This window comes from Acanthochromis polyacanthus, chromosome 10 (genome assembly GCF_021347895.1).
Source record: "Acanthochromis polyacanthus isolate Apoly-LR-REF ecotype Palm Island chromosome 10, KAUST_Apoly_ChrSc, whole genome shotgun sequence".
Classification (NCBI taxonomy): Eukaryota; Metazoa; Chordata; class Actinopteri; family Pomacentridae; genus Acanthochromis; species Acanthochromis polyacanthus.
Genome location: NC_067122.1, coordinates 25423177 through 25438303, shown reverse-complemented (window position 1 = coordinate 25438303; position 15127 = coordinate 25423177). Strand labels below are relative to the sequence as shown.

The following is a 15127-nucleotide window of genomic DNA, read 5'->3' as shown; positions in this document are numbered from 1 at the left end:
ATTTTACACATCCCATAATCAAACCGCCAGACAGGAGTGAGGAAAGAGATAAACACACGAGGACGATGCATAATAGAGTCTCGTTTAGACGAACATGCACAAAAAGACAGGGAAGTAGTCACAAAAGTGAGCTTGGACATTATCAAACAACACTAACAAATGGTTTTATTTTTTTACTTTTTATTTACAGAGGATTTGTATGTCTGGCTTAACACATAAACCTTTATATTGACAAGTCCTGCAATTTAAAGCACATATTGATATGACAATTATGATTCCAAGACATAATATATTGACTTTAACTTGATAAAATCTTCAGTACACACAAACACACGCACACACAAACATGTATACTGTCCGTTTCTAACAGATAGTTTACTGGAATGATTTCACAAGCAACTATAAAGATACAATGTAAAAAACTTTTACTTCAAAAACTTTCAAATCAATTTCCAAAGAAATGCAAAGAGAAAAAAAAACCCACAAACAGGCATTGTCGACACTTAAGAGGATATTATTGTATTCATATCTGCTTGCAACCGGTCATATTTAGTTTTTTCCACTCCCAATGTCTCATTGGAAGATGATGAACATCTATTGCACATTTCTAAATACAGATACACACAAGTACAAAGTCACAAGCCCTGGCTCTTGTCTCATTTCGTTGGGAGGGAATCAAGGAAATGAGACTGAGAGGACAAATCCTACATCTCAATAAATACCTACACCCAACACATTACATTAATAACATGACATTTACAATATATAATAATAAAAGATTTGTCTTGAAGGAAGAACATTTTTCAGTGGGAATGCTTGTCTTTTTGTTGTTTTTTGCAACAGGGATATAATTGTAATAGTTTCAGCATCTGTCCTTTTTATTATTAGAAATATTATTGTGCTGCTGGTTGGATGGTGTCTCGGACTGATGCTTTTACGCTTCTGGCTCGTAGTCCTGGCTCTCCTGGGAAAACAAGAACAGGTTTTGAGAGGCAGGCAGGTCGAAGTTGCGGCGCAGAGAAGGTGCAGGTTAAGTTCAACAGAAAGGCTGTAATTAAAACTTAATCGTTCTAAATTCAGCTTTAATCCGTTTAAGAAGAATTTTTGACAGAGAGCTTATGGTGGGACATGATGGCGCTCAGCTGAAGGTAATGATGTCACTACATCACAGCCGAGCTCCTCTGGTGCTTCAGTGTGTCTCTCCAGCCTGCAGAGGGCAGCACAAGCCTACACCAGCTTCAAGGACGAGTCGTGAGCACATTCCCCCATCTCCTTGTCGCTCTGCACACGCCTCCACCACGCGCAGGGTGGTGAAAAAAATAGCACAGGCCTCCGCTGGTCTGAACTCACGTAAAGTATTCACAAAACCAAGTGTGAAAGTGGACGAAATGGGTTTTCACGTCCTGTTCCTCCCTGAGAAGGCTGGGTTCAGTCTGCAACACTCAGACTCCATATTTACAGCAATGCAGGGAGACCCTGACATTACCCACAATGCACGGAGGCAAAGAGCGTCATCACCACACCCATTCAGACAGAGCTCGCACATCGCTGGTGTAGCAAGGGGTGGGGGAGGGGAGAGAGATGTAGAGGAGGAGGAGAGAGATGGAGGAAAGAGGTGGAGGAGGACGAGGATGATATAGGCTACTGCCGCTGAGAAATTCACTTTAAATAGGGATCTCTGGGAAAATCGCAGTTTTATTCCTTCCACTGATTATTGCAATAATCCACAGATGGAAGCTGTAAGCAGGAATGAAAAGAAAATCCAAGCAAATGCACTGAATAAATCGAACACTATTAGAGATCATGCAAAATCTCAAATTAAATCTTCTTCCAGCTGAAGCTGATTCAGACTATTTGAAAATTCATTGAGAATATTGCAGCTTTTGTGGCTAAAAGCACGCTTTAAATCAAGACACATACAAGTGAAGCTATATTTTCAGTGCTATGTGCATTGTGTGGTATTTTCATATACTATGACAGCTATTTAAAATGTGTTTTCAAAGCCATCAGTTTTGCACAGTTCGTCTCGCCCCTGACAGCCAAAATCCAAAAATAACCATCTGTGTCAGACTCACATCCTCCCTCCATGCACACACACACACCGACACACACCCAGCACTCAGTGTAAGTAGGTGGTGCTATATTCACCGTACTCTCAGGCAATTGGCTTGTTAAGCCCTCTGTTTTCATTCCCACAGAAAGGAAGAATTACCTCAGCATGCGCCGTAGTGTTTGTGTGGGACACAAGTGGAGGGCAAGTGTGGAGCGCTATTGAAATGCAATACAGCTAAAATGTGTAACCATGCGGAGCCCGTGAACACTGCGAGCATCCATCTACTGTAAGTGAATGGACTCATCCCTGCCTGCAAGTCCACCGCTTTAGAGGTTGTTCTTACAGCCTTTCACGTAACACACAAAAAGACATCTATAATAAAACCATTTGGCTCCATTTAAGCACTGAGCGATGCGACACTTCGGAGTCATGTATGCGCTTTGTGTGGCTGGTTACCTGCTGGGACTCATCATATGTCTCCCCTTCTGGCTCCAGCATCGCCTCTCCCTGGCCCTCCATGGCCTCCTGCCCATACTCCTCAGGCTGCAAAGAGAGTGAAACAGAGAGATGAAGAAAGATTCACAGAAACAGAAGCAATTACTCCTACATACAGAGCAATTTTTCAACCCGTTTCTAAAATTGAGATTTTCTATCCCCAGAAATGGCCTCCTTTTTCACAATGTGCTAAAATATCATGGTATAATGATGCTTCAATATATCAAATCATAAAAAATAAAATCTGTTATTTCATTTTGATCGGCTGACTTCCAGGACGGATCGCGATGACATTTTGTGTGGACCATTTTGTCACCCACAGGATGCTTTGCAAGAGCTCTGGTTACTCCCTGATTCTTTCTTTAGTGCCAGAATTGGGTCAGCATTTAAGTTTGTGCAATACTCTGGTTAGTGATGAAATACCTGAAAAATTAATAATACTCTGACCAGTTGTTTGTGCTTAGTGTCAAACTGTATCAGACCGACATGCTAAACGAAGATGGTGAGAACGATGAACACTGCAGCTGCATTCCATATCACTTTCTTTTCAGTTTGCATGCAATATGTATACAGTTCTGACATGCTATTTCATCACAATATTATGCCTTAAGTTTTCACAGTTTTGCTCATATATCTGTTGCAATCTGCAGTGTGAAACTAGCTGTCATCTGTCTGTGCGCTCTTGATTGATTCAGCTTGTTTATACTTGCACGACACTGTGACGTATCGCCCACTGCACAGAGTATAGTGGGTCAAAATGCCCAGAAAAGCATGCTGGCGTTGCGGTATGAAAGCCAGCATGCTTTTCTGGGCATTATGCATGATAGTATGGGTACTGGAACGCGTTCTACCCAGTGTTGCATGAGTATAAACAGGCTTGGGAAGCAGAGAGAGCACAGACAGACGACAGCACATTTTGCACCACAGACTGTGACAGAAGGTGTAAAGTTATGATGAACTATTATGTCCTAATTGTGTGCATACTGCATGAAACAGCATGTACTTTGTAAGGGCAGTTACACTGCAAGTAAAAAGAAAAAGTAAGTGATTTGATTGTTGTGTTAGAATTGTGACTGTGAGAATGCCAATATATACTAATGTTAGCATTTACTTCAAAATGTGCAGCTGTAGATTCTTTGTCTTGTTCATAGATTACAGCAAAGTTACTGGTTAGAAAATCTATGCTATAGACTCTACGCTATGTGACTCGATTGCAATGATAAGGCTGGCACAAACCGAGGCTGGAAAAGTCCAACACCAACAATGCATTAATCTGTCAGCGTATCTCACACCTGCCCCGTTTGTGGCACCGTGCCCGAAGCTCGCTGGCTCTTTCCCCTTCTTTAAAAATGAGTTCCACTTTCAAAAATCGATCAATAACTCCTTAAAACAGCTGGCCACTGCCGTGTGCAGCAAACATCGCTCAAGGAAAAATAAACATTACATTTGCTGGTGCTGTTTTCAGCTGTGGTCTGAAACACATTTGATAGTGTAGAGAGCGTTTACAGCAGTGAGGCTTGTTGATGTGTTTTTATTGTTTCCTGGACATAAATGAAGCTCTATGGCACAGAAGACAAAGCTCTGCCAGGCTTCAGATACACAGGAAGTACTTGCATTGTAGGTTTTGGTATTTGCATGTATCTCTTTGTCTGTGTTGTGGTTGCAGCTCGGTTGTTAAAGGGATTGTCCTTTAACCCTCGTGTCGTCCTGCAGGTCAAAATTGACATGTTTTAAAGTTTGAAAATGAGGAAAAAATACATATTTTCACAGGGAAACTTCTGATGTCCACATTTTCAACATTTTTGGGAAATTTTTGAACATTTTTTTGGTGGAAAAAGGAAATGTTAAATATGTTTCTTTTAAAACATTCACATAAAAATCAACCAAAATCCATATTGTGAATATTCCTTAAGACAATATTAGAAGTTTTACTGATATATATGTAATCACTTTAGATATTTTTAGGATTTTTTTAAAACATATATATTTTTTTACTAGTTTTTGAAAAGAATTTTCTTGCCAAATTTGGGGTATTTTTTTTAAATAAAACTTTTAAGGGAAATTTTTAAGGAATTATTGGAATTTTCTTCCTGAAGGTTTTGCAAATTTTCAGAAATTTGGGGTATTTTTTGCTGAATTTTTGGATTTTTTTTAGACAAAGAAAACAATATTTATTGGTGCCTGAAATTGAGGAGAACAGGAGGGTTAATCAGAAGGTTGCAGGTTTGATACCAGCTTCACATTGAACTGTATAAATACTACAAGCAGCTACAACCACACTTGCAATTTATCCAAGAATTGCCAAGTTGTGTTATTATTCAAGAATTTCTTATCTCACCTTGCCTATATATATATATATATATATATATATATATATATATATATATGTCTGATTTATCCTTTAATAACTGAACCAACACTGAAAATCTAATAAGTTCGTATCTTGACAGTGTAATACAGTAAAAGTGATCATACAGCGTTTCCTTCTGAGGGCTTTCTTAAGCAGACAGCTCTCCATCACTGCTGCACCTGCCACTACGAGCCCTGACAACAAAGCTAGTGGGTCACCACACATTTATTTTTAAACCCAGCACTAATCAAGTCAATTAGGTCAGAGAAGAACAGACCATAATCCTGTGTGCTGTATCAAGCTAGTGTTATTGCTGTAAGCCCACCAACACGATTAGCATGGTCTTAGAGGCTACACAATGGGACGACACACCTAATCAGATGGATCATTGCCTGAGAAAAAGTGAACATGAAAAGGACTGTTGACGTGATTACAGCACGGGGGGAAAGATAAATTGTGCGTCCGATTGGTCACACATTTGAATTCAGCTGAGACAAAAGCAAAGACTTCTGTTCAAACTGTGTCTGAAACAATGTTTTGAATTAAGTTTCTGAGTTATATAATTTGCTGCATGAATGGATATGTAAGTGCAATCTTATAGAGGAAAATATTGGTTGTTTTATTACATTGGTTCCCATAATAAATCCACATGTTAGAGGGGATGTAAAGCCCAACAAAGCTAAAACTGGACCAAGGGGTAGCTGTGCACATTTGATAACAGTGTCAACAGTTTAGCAGTCTGTTGTCAGGGTGTTGCAATGAGAGTTTTATCACTGAGATAGTGCCTTGGAGAAGCCTATTAGAGCAGGCTGTCAGATTTACTAGATTAGTGAGTCAGTGGAGGGGGTCCAACTCTGAGGGATGAAGGCTCAGGACTGGATGAGGACCTCACTGTTTCACTGACAGTGACGGACCGAAAGCCAGCGAGCTGACAGAGCGTCGCCCGGTCATTAAAGGTAATGAACCCAGGAGAAATACAGGCTGTTAATAAAATGTGTGTCAGTCAAATCTCAAAACTTAGCTTTAGGTTGATTCTACTGTGTTGTTGTGAGCAGCCAAATCTGTGCCACGCTGCTAATTCCAGCACCAGGATCACAATGCGATGTCAGACAGCGGTGACGTTAAGGTCACTGAGGGACACATGAATGGAAAGGTTGTGTGTTTTAGAGAGCAGATACTCCCTCTGAGAGATGTTTACCTGAGCAGCTGAATCCTTATAATAGAATGAAGGCAGCTCTGCAGACTGCGTTCATCCTCAGGATACCTCCATCTCCGTCCAATAAAACGAGTGTGAAACAAGGCCTAAATTTATTTTCATTTAATGTGAAAGAACTATTTGTTAAGCATGAGAAATTTAGTATATTGAGTGTCTGTACTGACAGCAGAGGAATAAAAAAGACAAAATGCAGACTAGTAACTCTCTTTTGCGGTGACATGCAGATTCATCAGATTTAGCCGTGCTGTCTGAATCTGGCTCTGCTACAGCCACGATCCTGTCCAGGCTTTAATGAACACAACTTAGAGCGAGCTGCCAACTGTAAGTGAGCCTTGGATTTGGAACAGAGATTTGCTTTTCTTTTCTGTTTGTTCTCAGGTACACATGCAAACACAAATATGCCCAAACTGGAATAACAAGGAGTTGATGTGCCTCTAACAAGCACGTACTGGGTAGTTTTTTGTAATCCTTTCTTTCCATTAATGCAGAGCACAGTTTTAACAGGACATTTAAGTCCTACTCAGCCTGTGCAATATGATATAATATCTTCTGGGAGAGGATTTCAAACTTTTTTTTCTGAAATAACCCTGACAAAGTCTTCGGGATTGCCTCAGCTTGTGCCTGAGACTTAGATTCTCCACAGAAAACCTGTGCTACAAAGCAAAGTTTGAAGAAAAAAGATTATTTGGCATCACTGGAAATGTAGGCTCCTGCTTTTTTGAAGCTTGACACCAGAGCAGCTCAAGTTGAGATATTCTTGCTTTTGCTGCTGTGATTCAACTGTTCTGTTTAAAGTCTGTGTCTGAAAAAGCATTTAAATTGCAGAGAAACCCCATTAAGACTCTGTTTCCTACTAGAAGTGTAAAAGGTAAAAGGTTTTCGAAACTTTCTGAAGCTGTATTTGATATTTGTTTAGTTTGGATACTGGGGTGGCACATTAAGCATCACATTCTGAGCATTAAACACCTCATTTCTGCATTATGATCATTTTTTCTGCATCAATTCATGCCTTTTCTGCATTAATTTATGATGCAGGTGAGATGTAATCGCCAAATTGCAGGCACCAGGTGACAGTTCAAAATATAATGGAATATAATGCAGTAACGTATTGCTTTCAAATACCGATCCTCCTTTAGATCGAGTAATATTATCCATGCTGAGTCAACACACACGTTTACTCTTCTGTCCCCTTTGTGGTATCTATTCATGCTAATGATAAATTATATCATCTTAATGAATTTATTAGCATGGGGAGTTTAATAGCGTCTATGTGTTTTTAGCAAAATTCAAAGCTTTCTGCACATTTAAAACAAAATCACACATATCTGTCATATCTGTGTTTTGGATCGATTTCTTGGAATCATGCAGATACCAGCTATGTTTCTGAGGGAGACTGAAAACATGAATACAGCACATTTTGGCAATAACCGATTCAAACACAGATCCAATCTACTAAGAGACTTTTTTAACTTCTATAGAATTCTGGGGGAAAAAAGCGACACTTCTGAAAGGAAACTCAAGAAAACATCACCTGCTGGCTCACACCTTATTGGTTTTGAGACTTTTGGAGAAAAAAAAAGCGCCCTAACGTCAGACCTCCTCCTCATTTCCCCTTCAGGCTTCTCCACAGTTATCAACCTGCCTGCGTGTGCACAACGCCAGAGGAAATCACAACACTGTGTGTGTGTCTGTGTGTGTGTGTGTGTGTGGCAAGGATAATTACATTTGCCATGAAAGATTCAGCGGTTATATGAACTCATAATTCATATTTTGGGAGGAAAAACAGACACTCCAGTTGGAGGCATTGCTGCATCTGAGCAGCATAATATCGTTTTTTCAATCTGCTGCTTTTTTTTGGGTGGGAAAAATGCGCATATTTTAAATATTGAGGGGATAAATCTCCAGAACCCCAGAAATCTGCATTCATAGTTTGCATTTCTATTAAATGTGATTATTTAAGAAGGTCAGGGTTCGGTAAAGCTGTAAAACCACCTTTGGTGTATACGCAAAATTGCAGCATCTGAGTAAGTTCTTGCGAGTGAATGAAGGAGTTTTCTGATACTAATATATACCACAGGTGGTAAATTGAAAAGTAAAAGAAAAACACAGGGAACATGTAGGAACAATACTATGGAGTCATAGGAGTGCCAAATCAAAATATAAATAAATAAATATATAAATGTGGAAATATAAAGAGAAATAAATAAATAAATATGGAAATATAAAGAGAAATAAATAAATAAATAAATAAATAAATGTGGAAATATAAAGAGAAATAAATAAATAAATAAATAAATAAATATGGAAATATAAAGAGAAATAAATAAATAAATAAATAAAAGGGAAAAAACAGAAAAGGTAAAAGCAAAGACAAAATTTTCCTTTTTATTTATTTATTTATTTATTTCTCTTTATATTTCCACATTTATTTATTTATTTATTTATTTATCTTTATATTGCCACATTTATATATTTATTTATTTATATCTTGATTTGGCACTCCTATGACTCCATACAATCCAAGGTACATGTGTTTAATATTGTGGGGAATGCAATTGCTTTTTAATTTTGGAAATCTGACTAAACAAAAAAATCATAATTTATAGATTAATTCATAGCAAAAATGATTTGTGATCATACTTAAATATAATATGAATTCAAGACTGTTCTCACAGGTAGCTTAAATAAAGCTTGTATTGTAGTTTTGTCAGCCTGTGTTTTTCAGGACAGCAAATTTGCCACGTATCAGTCACCAGACCCCTAATATGATTTCACAGTTACAGGACTCTGTGTCTGTATTTGTGTAAACACCCTGCCCCACTGTTCTGTCTGGTGAACGCAGAAAACAAAGCCGTGTGTGCAGCACATACGTTCATGTCAGTTGGGAACTCGTCTTTCTTCACCAGGCCGGTGGCAGCGACGATGTTTCCGACGGCTCCAGTGGTTTTCTCAGCCACTGCAGACACACACACACACACACATACAGATGTAATATTATCTCCACAGATCGTGCAGAAAGATTAAAAGCAAGCACATGATGGAAGTCCTCTTTTGTTTCACCAATTGATTACTGTACATAATGGCCACTTACACATAACCCCACACACCCCTCCCCGCAGCCATAATGAATTTGCTATTATCCAGATAGGAGTCATGTCTTGCCACAGTGATGAAATTAAGCTTCTTACTGCAATAATAATGATGTTGGGATTTGGAAAACTCACCTGTGCCCACGCTGTCTTTGGCCTTGTTACCTGGGTTAAGAATAGAGGAGATAATTTAGAAAAGATGGAGGATCTTTTGCAAATCATGAACCATTTGACACCGTTTTTTTCTGTTTGTGTGTATAGATACTAGAACTTTACACTGTCCTGAAACAAATGACAGAAGCTACTAGCATGTATTGTTTTCTGAAATGGACAACAGGTTTTGCTGTTTAAATCAGGTTTCTTTGTGATTTATTAGAATGCGCCACTTCTGAGTAACTTCCTCTCTTTCAAACCTGATACCACAGTTTTTTATACACTGTTGCTACAATACAATATGTCAGCATGACAAAAGGCCACATACATTCAGACATCTAGTCTTTCAAAACAACTTTGTCTCTAAATAACCACTAGTTTTCATATAAATAGAGGAATATCATTTTTCTCCATTACTCACTGTTTACCAGAGATACTGGAGAAAAATGATGGCTACTACATGTGGGATTTCCTGGTATTTTTTTGTTGAGTTATTAAACTTTATAGATGGTTTAAAACACAAGCACAGCATTGCTCAATTCTCTGACCACTGGCAGACCTCATTCATTTACACTGTACTCCATTATACTGTTTGGTCAACAAACTGTGAGTCCACTGCTTCTGATCGCTCAGGCCCTGTCATGCTATCTTTTGCTCAGCCTTATTGGTCCCTGAGGGCCCTTAAAAGGCAACTGAGCACAGACGAAATAAGGATGAAGCACAGAACTGTCTCAACAAAAGGCAGGCCTCAAAGCAAAAACATACGTCTAAGGGATGCGTCCATTTAAGTTCTGCTGAAGTGCAGCGACTGCACAATGTCTACAGGAACACAAATGGACAACAGTAGTCGTTTGAAAAGCTACATGTTACTAGGAATATGAATATTTTGAAATTAAATGTGATATTTTTAAGCTTAGAATTCTCCAAAACAACCTTAAACTTAATGCTATCTATTTTTGTCTGTGTGTTTAGGTGAAATTGTGTTACAAAAAAGAAACAAACTAGAGATATACTCTTCCACTAGAAGAAAAACCTCAAAATGAATGACTCTTACACTTGTTTGCACCTGCTCTTTATCACTTTCAGTATTATTGGCTTTAAAATGAGAACACACAGCAGTGGTGTACCTCAATGCACAAACATACTGTATGCTAATTTCAATAGCAAATTCTTCCTAAAACTGTCCCCTAAGCACCAATAATAGAAATTAGCATCATAGTAGTGCAAAAATGGAAACGGATGACAAAGATTCTCATAATATTGTAATTAAACTTCAGGCTGTAGCTAATGCTTAGCAAATGTGGCTAACAGCAATAACTGTAGAAAGGAGCTGCTATGAAGTAAGACTGATGTGTTGTGATTGCACATATTCACAAAAGTAATAACATTTCTCTAAAAGCACTGCTGTATAAATCTTCCACTGTGCTCTAAATGGGTAAACAGATATTAGCTGTGACATTAAATCGCATCTTGTGCAGCAGTTCTCTCATTTATGCCTCTCCATGCTCTACTGTCTGCTCTGCTCAGCTGGGTGGGTGGTCTGCAGCAGCTGCTGTCAAAAGGTGGGCCACAGACCTATCACATCACTCTCGCTCCTCCTCCAAGAGGGGCCTTCGAGCACATCATAGAACGCTTTCTAGGGCACCGTGATGCTCAGCAAGCAGCATGCGAAAGGCACAGAAATGCCACAGTAATGATCCTTTCCCTGCTTGTGCAACATGGACACAATGAAAACGCACATGTTTTGACTACCGCCTGACATGTTTGTGCTCCTGATAACTGACAGGGACGCTGTGCTGAATGTGTTGAATAATGAGATTCGACCGGAACGTGCCTGACAACTCTTGCTGAAATGCTGAAGGTCTCTTGAGCGCACCCAAAGCGCACTTTTGCAGCATCAGTGGTTGGAGCTGGTGACTGTAGAACAACCAGCAGGGGTGTCACTGGAAATTTGGATCTCTGACAGCAGCTCAACAACTCAGAAAATAAATCCCTGGCAGGTCTGCTCTTAGTCCCCTGAGTCACACTGCCCCCCTGACCAGCATGTAAGTAACTGTTTATCATACACAACACGGAGATATTAGTCATTGTAGATACGTAGTGAGCATAATAACATATTCAGAGCTGAAACGCTGAGCTGATTAATCAATTTTTTGATCAACACAAAATAATCCGCGGCTCTTTTCACAATGATTAACAGTGTGAGTCATTTTTCAAGCACAAATGCTAAACATTGCCTATTTCTGTCCTCGCAATCGTGCAGAGTTGCTGGTTTTCTTCTCTTATGTAACTGCACACAGTGAATCTTTGGGTTTTGGACTGTCGACTAAACAAAACAAGCAAACCGAAGACATCACCAAAGACTACAGGAATCTGTCACGAGCCTTTTTTACTTTACAGACTGAAAAATAGCCAACAAATACATTGATATTAATAGATTATGTGAACAACTGTGAGTTGTGAGTTGCAGTCTAAGAAACCAGAGCTTTGCAACTAAAGTAAGGCTCTATAAAATATGTAGAAAATCCCTTTTGTCATTTAAAAAAATTAATTAGTTGGAAAATGTTTAAAGCTAATTACTTCAGAATGACTTTACACCATTAAAGAATAATCTTGAATTATTGCTTAGTAACAGACAATGGAACTATGCATGTTAAGATAAGATTTTCAGACAATATTTTTGCAATTTCGACTGTTCCCTCTGTAACCTCCCTGTTACTTCCTTTTCCGGCTTTGCAGCTGCAGCTCACATGGACTTGTTGACTTTCATGACGATCTTAAGAGAGTAATATGGCTTGGAATAATATGCTTAGGTGTGTGTCTGGCTTCTGTGCCTGAAATAAGAAGACAGAGGATCTAGTTGGTATCAGATATCCGTGGGATGCACTTTACCAGTTAGCCTGCACTTTAGAAAGGACAAAAACTGAGGCCTGCAGCATGTTTGTCTCCAGGAGGTGACCGCAGGCTGAGACTCCTCTACAATCTGCTGCTGTCCAATACGGGGACATGTGGCAGGAGCTGCTCCCACCATCCTGCTGCCCCACCCCCACCCCTGCCTCCTTCTCCTGCCTGTAGTCCGGTCAAGTCAAGCAAGAGACCACAAGGACGTTCAGCTTCCTCGCATCACGTCACCTATGTCACCCTCACTGCTATTCTACGGGGGGGGGGGCGGCGCTGATTTTGATATGATGCGTAAACACGCACTGATTTACTGCATCAGCTTGCATAACTAAAGCAAAGATATTGATCAGCTGACAGGCGGGCTGATTCATCTTATTGCTATTATGAACTGCACTGAATATATCAAAGGAGAGCACTTTACGGTGCCCTATACTAGGAAATATCAGTCATCTTAACTTATACCACACAATGAGTCCTGTTTATAAGTGTAATATTGTCCTCTAATTGTGAGATGATGGTGAAAAAATGCATCCAGCCACCTGCTGGCAGGAAGTCACTGTATAATTTAACTATTTGTTTCAGGAGGCTGCATGAGCTGAATCCTAAAATGCTTTATGGGGGGGCTGGGTATGATTTACATGCAAACAGAGATTCTGGGATGATCTTACCTACGAACATGACTCCTTCTTTAGTCTTTTCAGCTGCAACTGCAACTCCTTCCTTGGTCTTCTCTGCGGCCACAGCCATCCCTTCTTTCGCTTTAGACAAACCCTTCATAAACACATCCATCTTGGCCGAGCTACTGTGGAGAGATGGACCATAGGAGCTGTCAGTGACCATCACCGCCGTCCTGCAGCTTCCACTTTGACATTTAATAGCAGCAATTATTCGTGAGGACTTGCAATCATGTTACTTCTGTGCATTTTTAATTCAGCTTTATGGATTTATGGACAAGAGCATATGGTAGAAGAAGGCAGGGCCGCCTCCTGTGGCAGAACGGGCCAGCTGCAGCTCTGTAGTAAAAACCTGTTCACTCATGCATTCAGCCCCATTTTCACATCCTCGTCAATGCATGAAATATTCAACAGCTAAAAAAAAAAAAAAAAATCAATGAAATGGTTAATTGTGGTGGCGCTCATTAATTATTGCTCGTCTGTAATGCTACTCTCAGTGGCAGAGAGATGACAGGGCTGCGCCAGGCCTCTTTTTTCTATTATTTATTTTATTAAGGGACCGCACGGTAATATCTCGCTACGAGAAGGTGGCATTTTATTTCAATGTAGCTGGGGGAAGGGAGACACGATGTACAGTGTGACGCCTGAACGGATCGCGGCTTTAACGTCGAATTCTGTGGAAATAATCTGACAGGCGACACTGTGACGGAGCTGCAAGACTCCGGACGCTTTTCTTGCATTGGACGCAGATCCACCGGTTAGCGGAACATCCTGGATGCTGCAGGTCAGCTCTGCAACATCCAGCCTCCGTATATACAGTATATCCACACACATGCACCCTTTCCACGATGTCGACAGGTTGTCACGTTCACGTCCCTCCCAGACTGTTGCACTATCCGTCCTTCCAAAACAAACGGGTAACAAACTGGAAGCATTTACTGGCATCGTTTTACGCACGGCGCAAAGATGCCAAAGACGACGCGCACGGGCATGGTCCCCAAATAGTGGTGACCTCTATAAGCTGAGCCAAAAAAACAATAATAAAAGAATGCAACAGGAAAAGGAGTATCCTTACCTATTTACAAATAGCCTTCCACTTGTCCCCTTATGATTGAGCCGCGCGGTCGAGTCAAACTATCGTCTTTAAATGGGAGATCTCTTCAAATGATCACTAGGTGGGCCTTCCTCGGGCTGATCTCCACCAACAGGGACGGCCCCCTTCACAGTGCGGCTGAGACTATCACGTCCCCCCCGCCTCCCATCCTCCTCCCTCCTCCATCACTGGCTCCCTTTCACTATTGATCACCCCAGATGTCACAACGTTCGGAAAAATCAGCTACAGCAAAGCCACACCACGTCATGTCTTCCTCATTTTTTTCTTTCTCTTGCAACAGTTACATCATGTGTCCATAATAAGCCTGGTTATGTAGCTGCAGACATGCAACACAGGGCAGTGATGTTGAAAAAAAAAAACATGATCCTGGTGGTGTCTGATCGCAATTTTGTTTTATTTTATTTTTATTTATTTTTTTACCATTTGTTGATTTTTATTCTAATGTTATTTTTTTTCTTCAATTTCCAGTGGACTCCATCTTGGATTTAACTTACAAGATGGAAACCCCTCCTACTTACCTTTTGATTAGCCTCATTGTGTTTCAGAATAGTCTCCTCACATGCATATTTTGCATGCATATGTATTATAAGTGCATGTATATATTTTGCATTGCCTTTATTTTAAAATGAAGCATGTCCCTTGGCAATAAAATGTGTTACATAACTAAATGCAGCTTTCCTCTACACCCAAACTGCACTGAAACACTCTCTTTTATTCAGAAATGTGACCAGCATCCTGCGGTTTGTTGCAGTTTTAAGAATAACTGGGCCCAATTATGCCATTAGCTCATTACCAGCTGTCACATTTAGAGCCAATCATCTCATTCTTCATGAGAAACGCCTGCTAAGATCTGCAAACACAAGCGTGATGTGAGGATGAAACCATTCTGTGGAAGAGATGGGGGTGGGTCGATTTAGCAGAAACATCATAAGGATGTATTATTTGGAGTTCTGACCTGGAAGTTAATAAATTTAGTTCAAAAATAGAGGCTAAATAACAGCTTTCGTATGTCTGATTCAATTGCTCAAAGGTTAAGTTATTCCTTTACACCTGATTATTAATTGTAATGAGTGAGAGTCGTT

At 39.9% G+C, this 15127-nt stretch overlaps 1 protein-coding gene across 3 annotated transcripts in view; it reads right to left on the bottom strand.

Annotated features, from left to right (window-relative positions):
- Positions 1 to 14180, bottom strand: part of sncb (synuclein, beta) — a 223853-nt gene extending 209673 nt beyond the window's left edge. The window contains exons 1-6 of one of the 3 annotated variants that reach the window (XM_022201719.2): positions 14007 to 14173; positions 12926 to 13059; positions 9339 to 9368; positions 8985 to 9070; positions 2510 to 2596; positions 148 to 964 (exon numbers count right to left, since the gene is read on the bottom strand). In XM_022201719.2, the coding sequence (XP_022057411.1) occupies positions 935 to 964; positions 2510 to 2596; positions 8985 to 9070; positions 9339 to 9368; positions 12926 to 13046 (354 nt within the window). In that variant the 5' untranslated portion in view covers positions 13047 to 13059; positions 14007 to 14173 and the 3' untranslated portion in view covers positions 148 to 934. Of the gene's footprint in view, positions 1 to 147; positions 965 to 2509; positions 2597 to 8984; positions 9071 to 9338; positions 9369 to 12925; positions 13060 to 14006 lie in introns of those variants that run through there. The other 2 variants (XM_051954502.1, XM_051954501.1) reach the window with 2 other exon arrangements.
- Between the last annotated feature and the right edge of the window lie 947 nt (positions 14181 to 15127).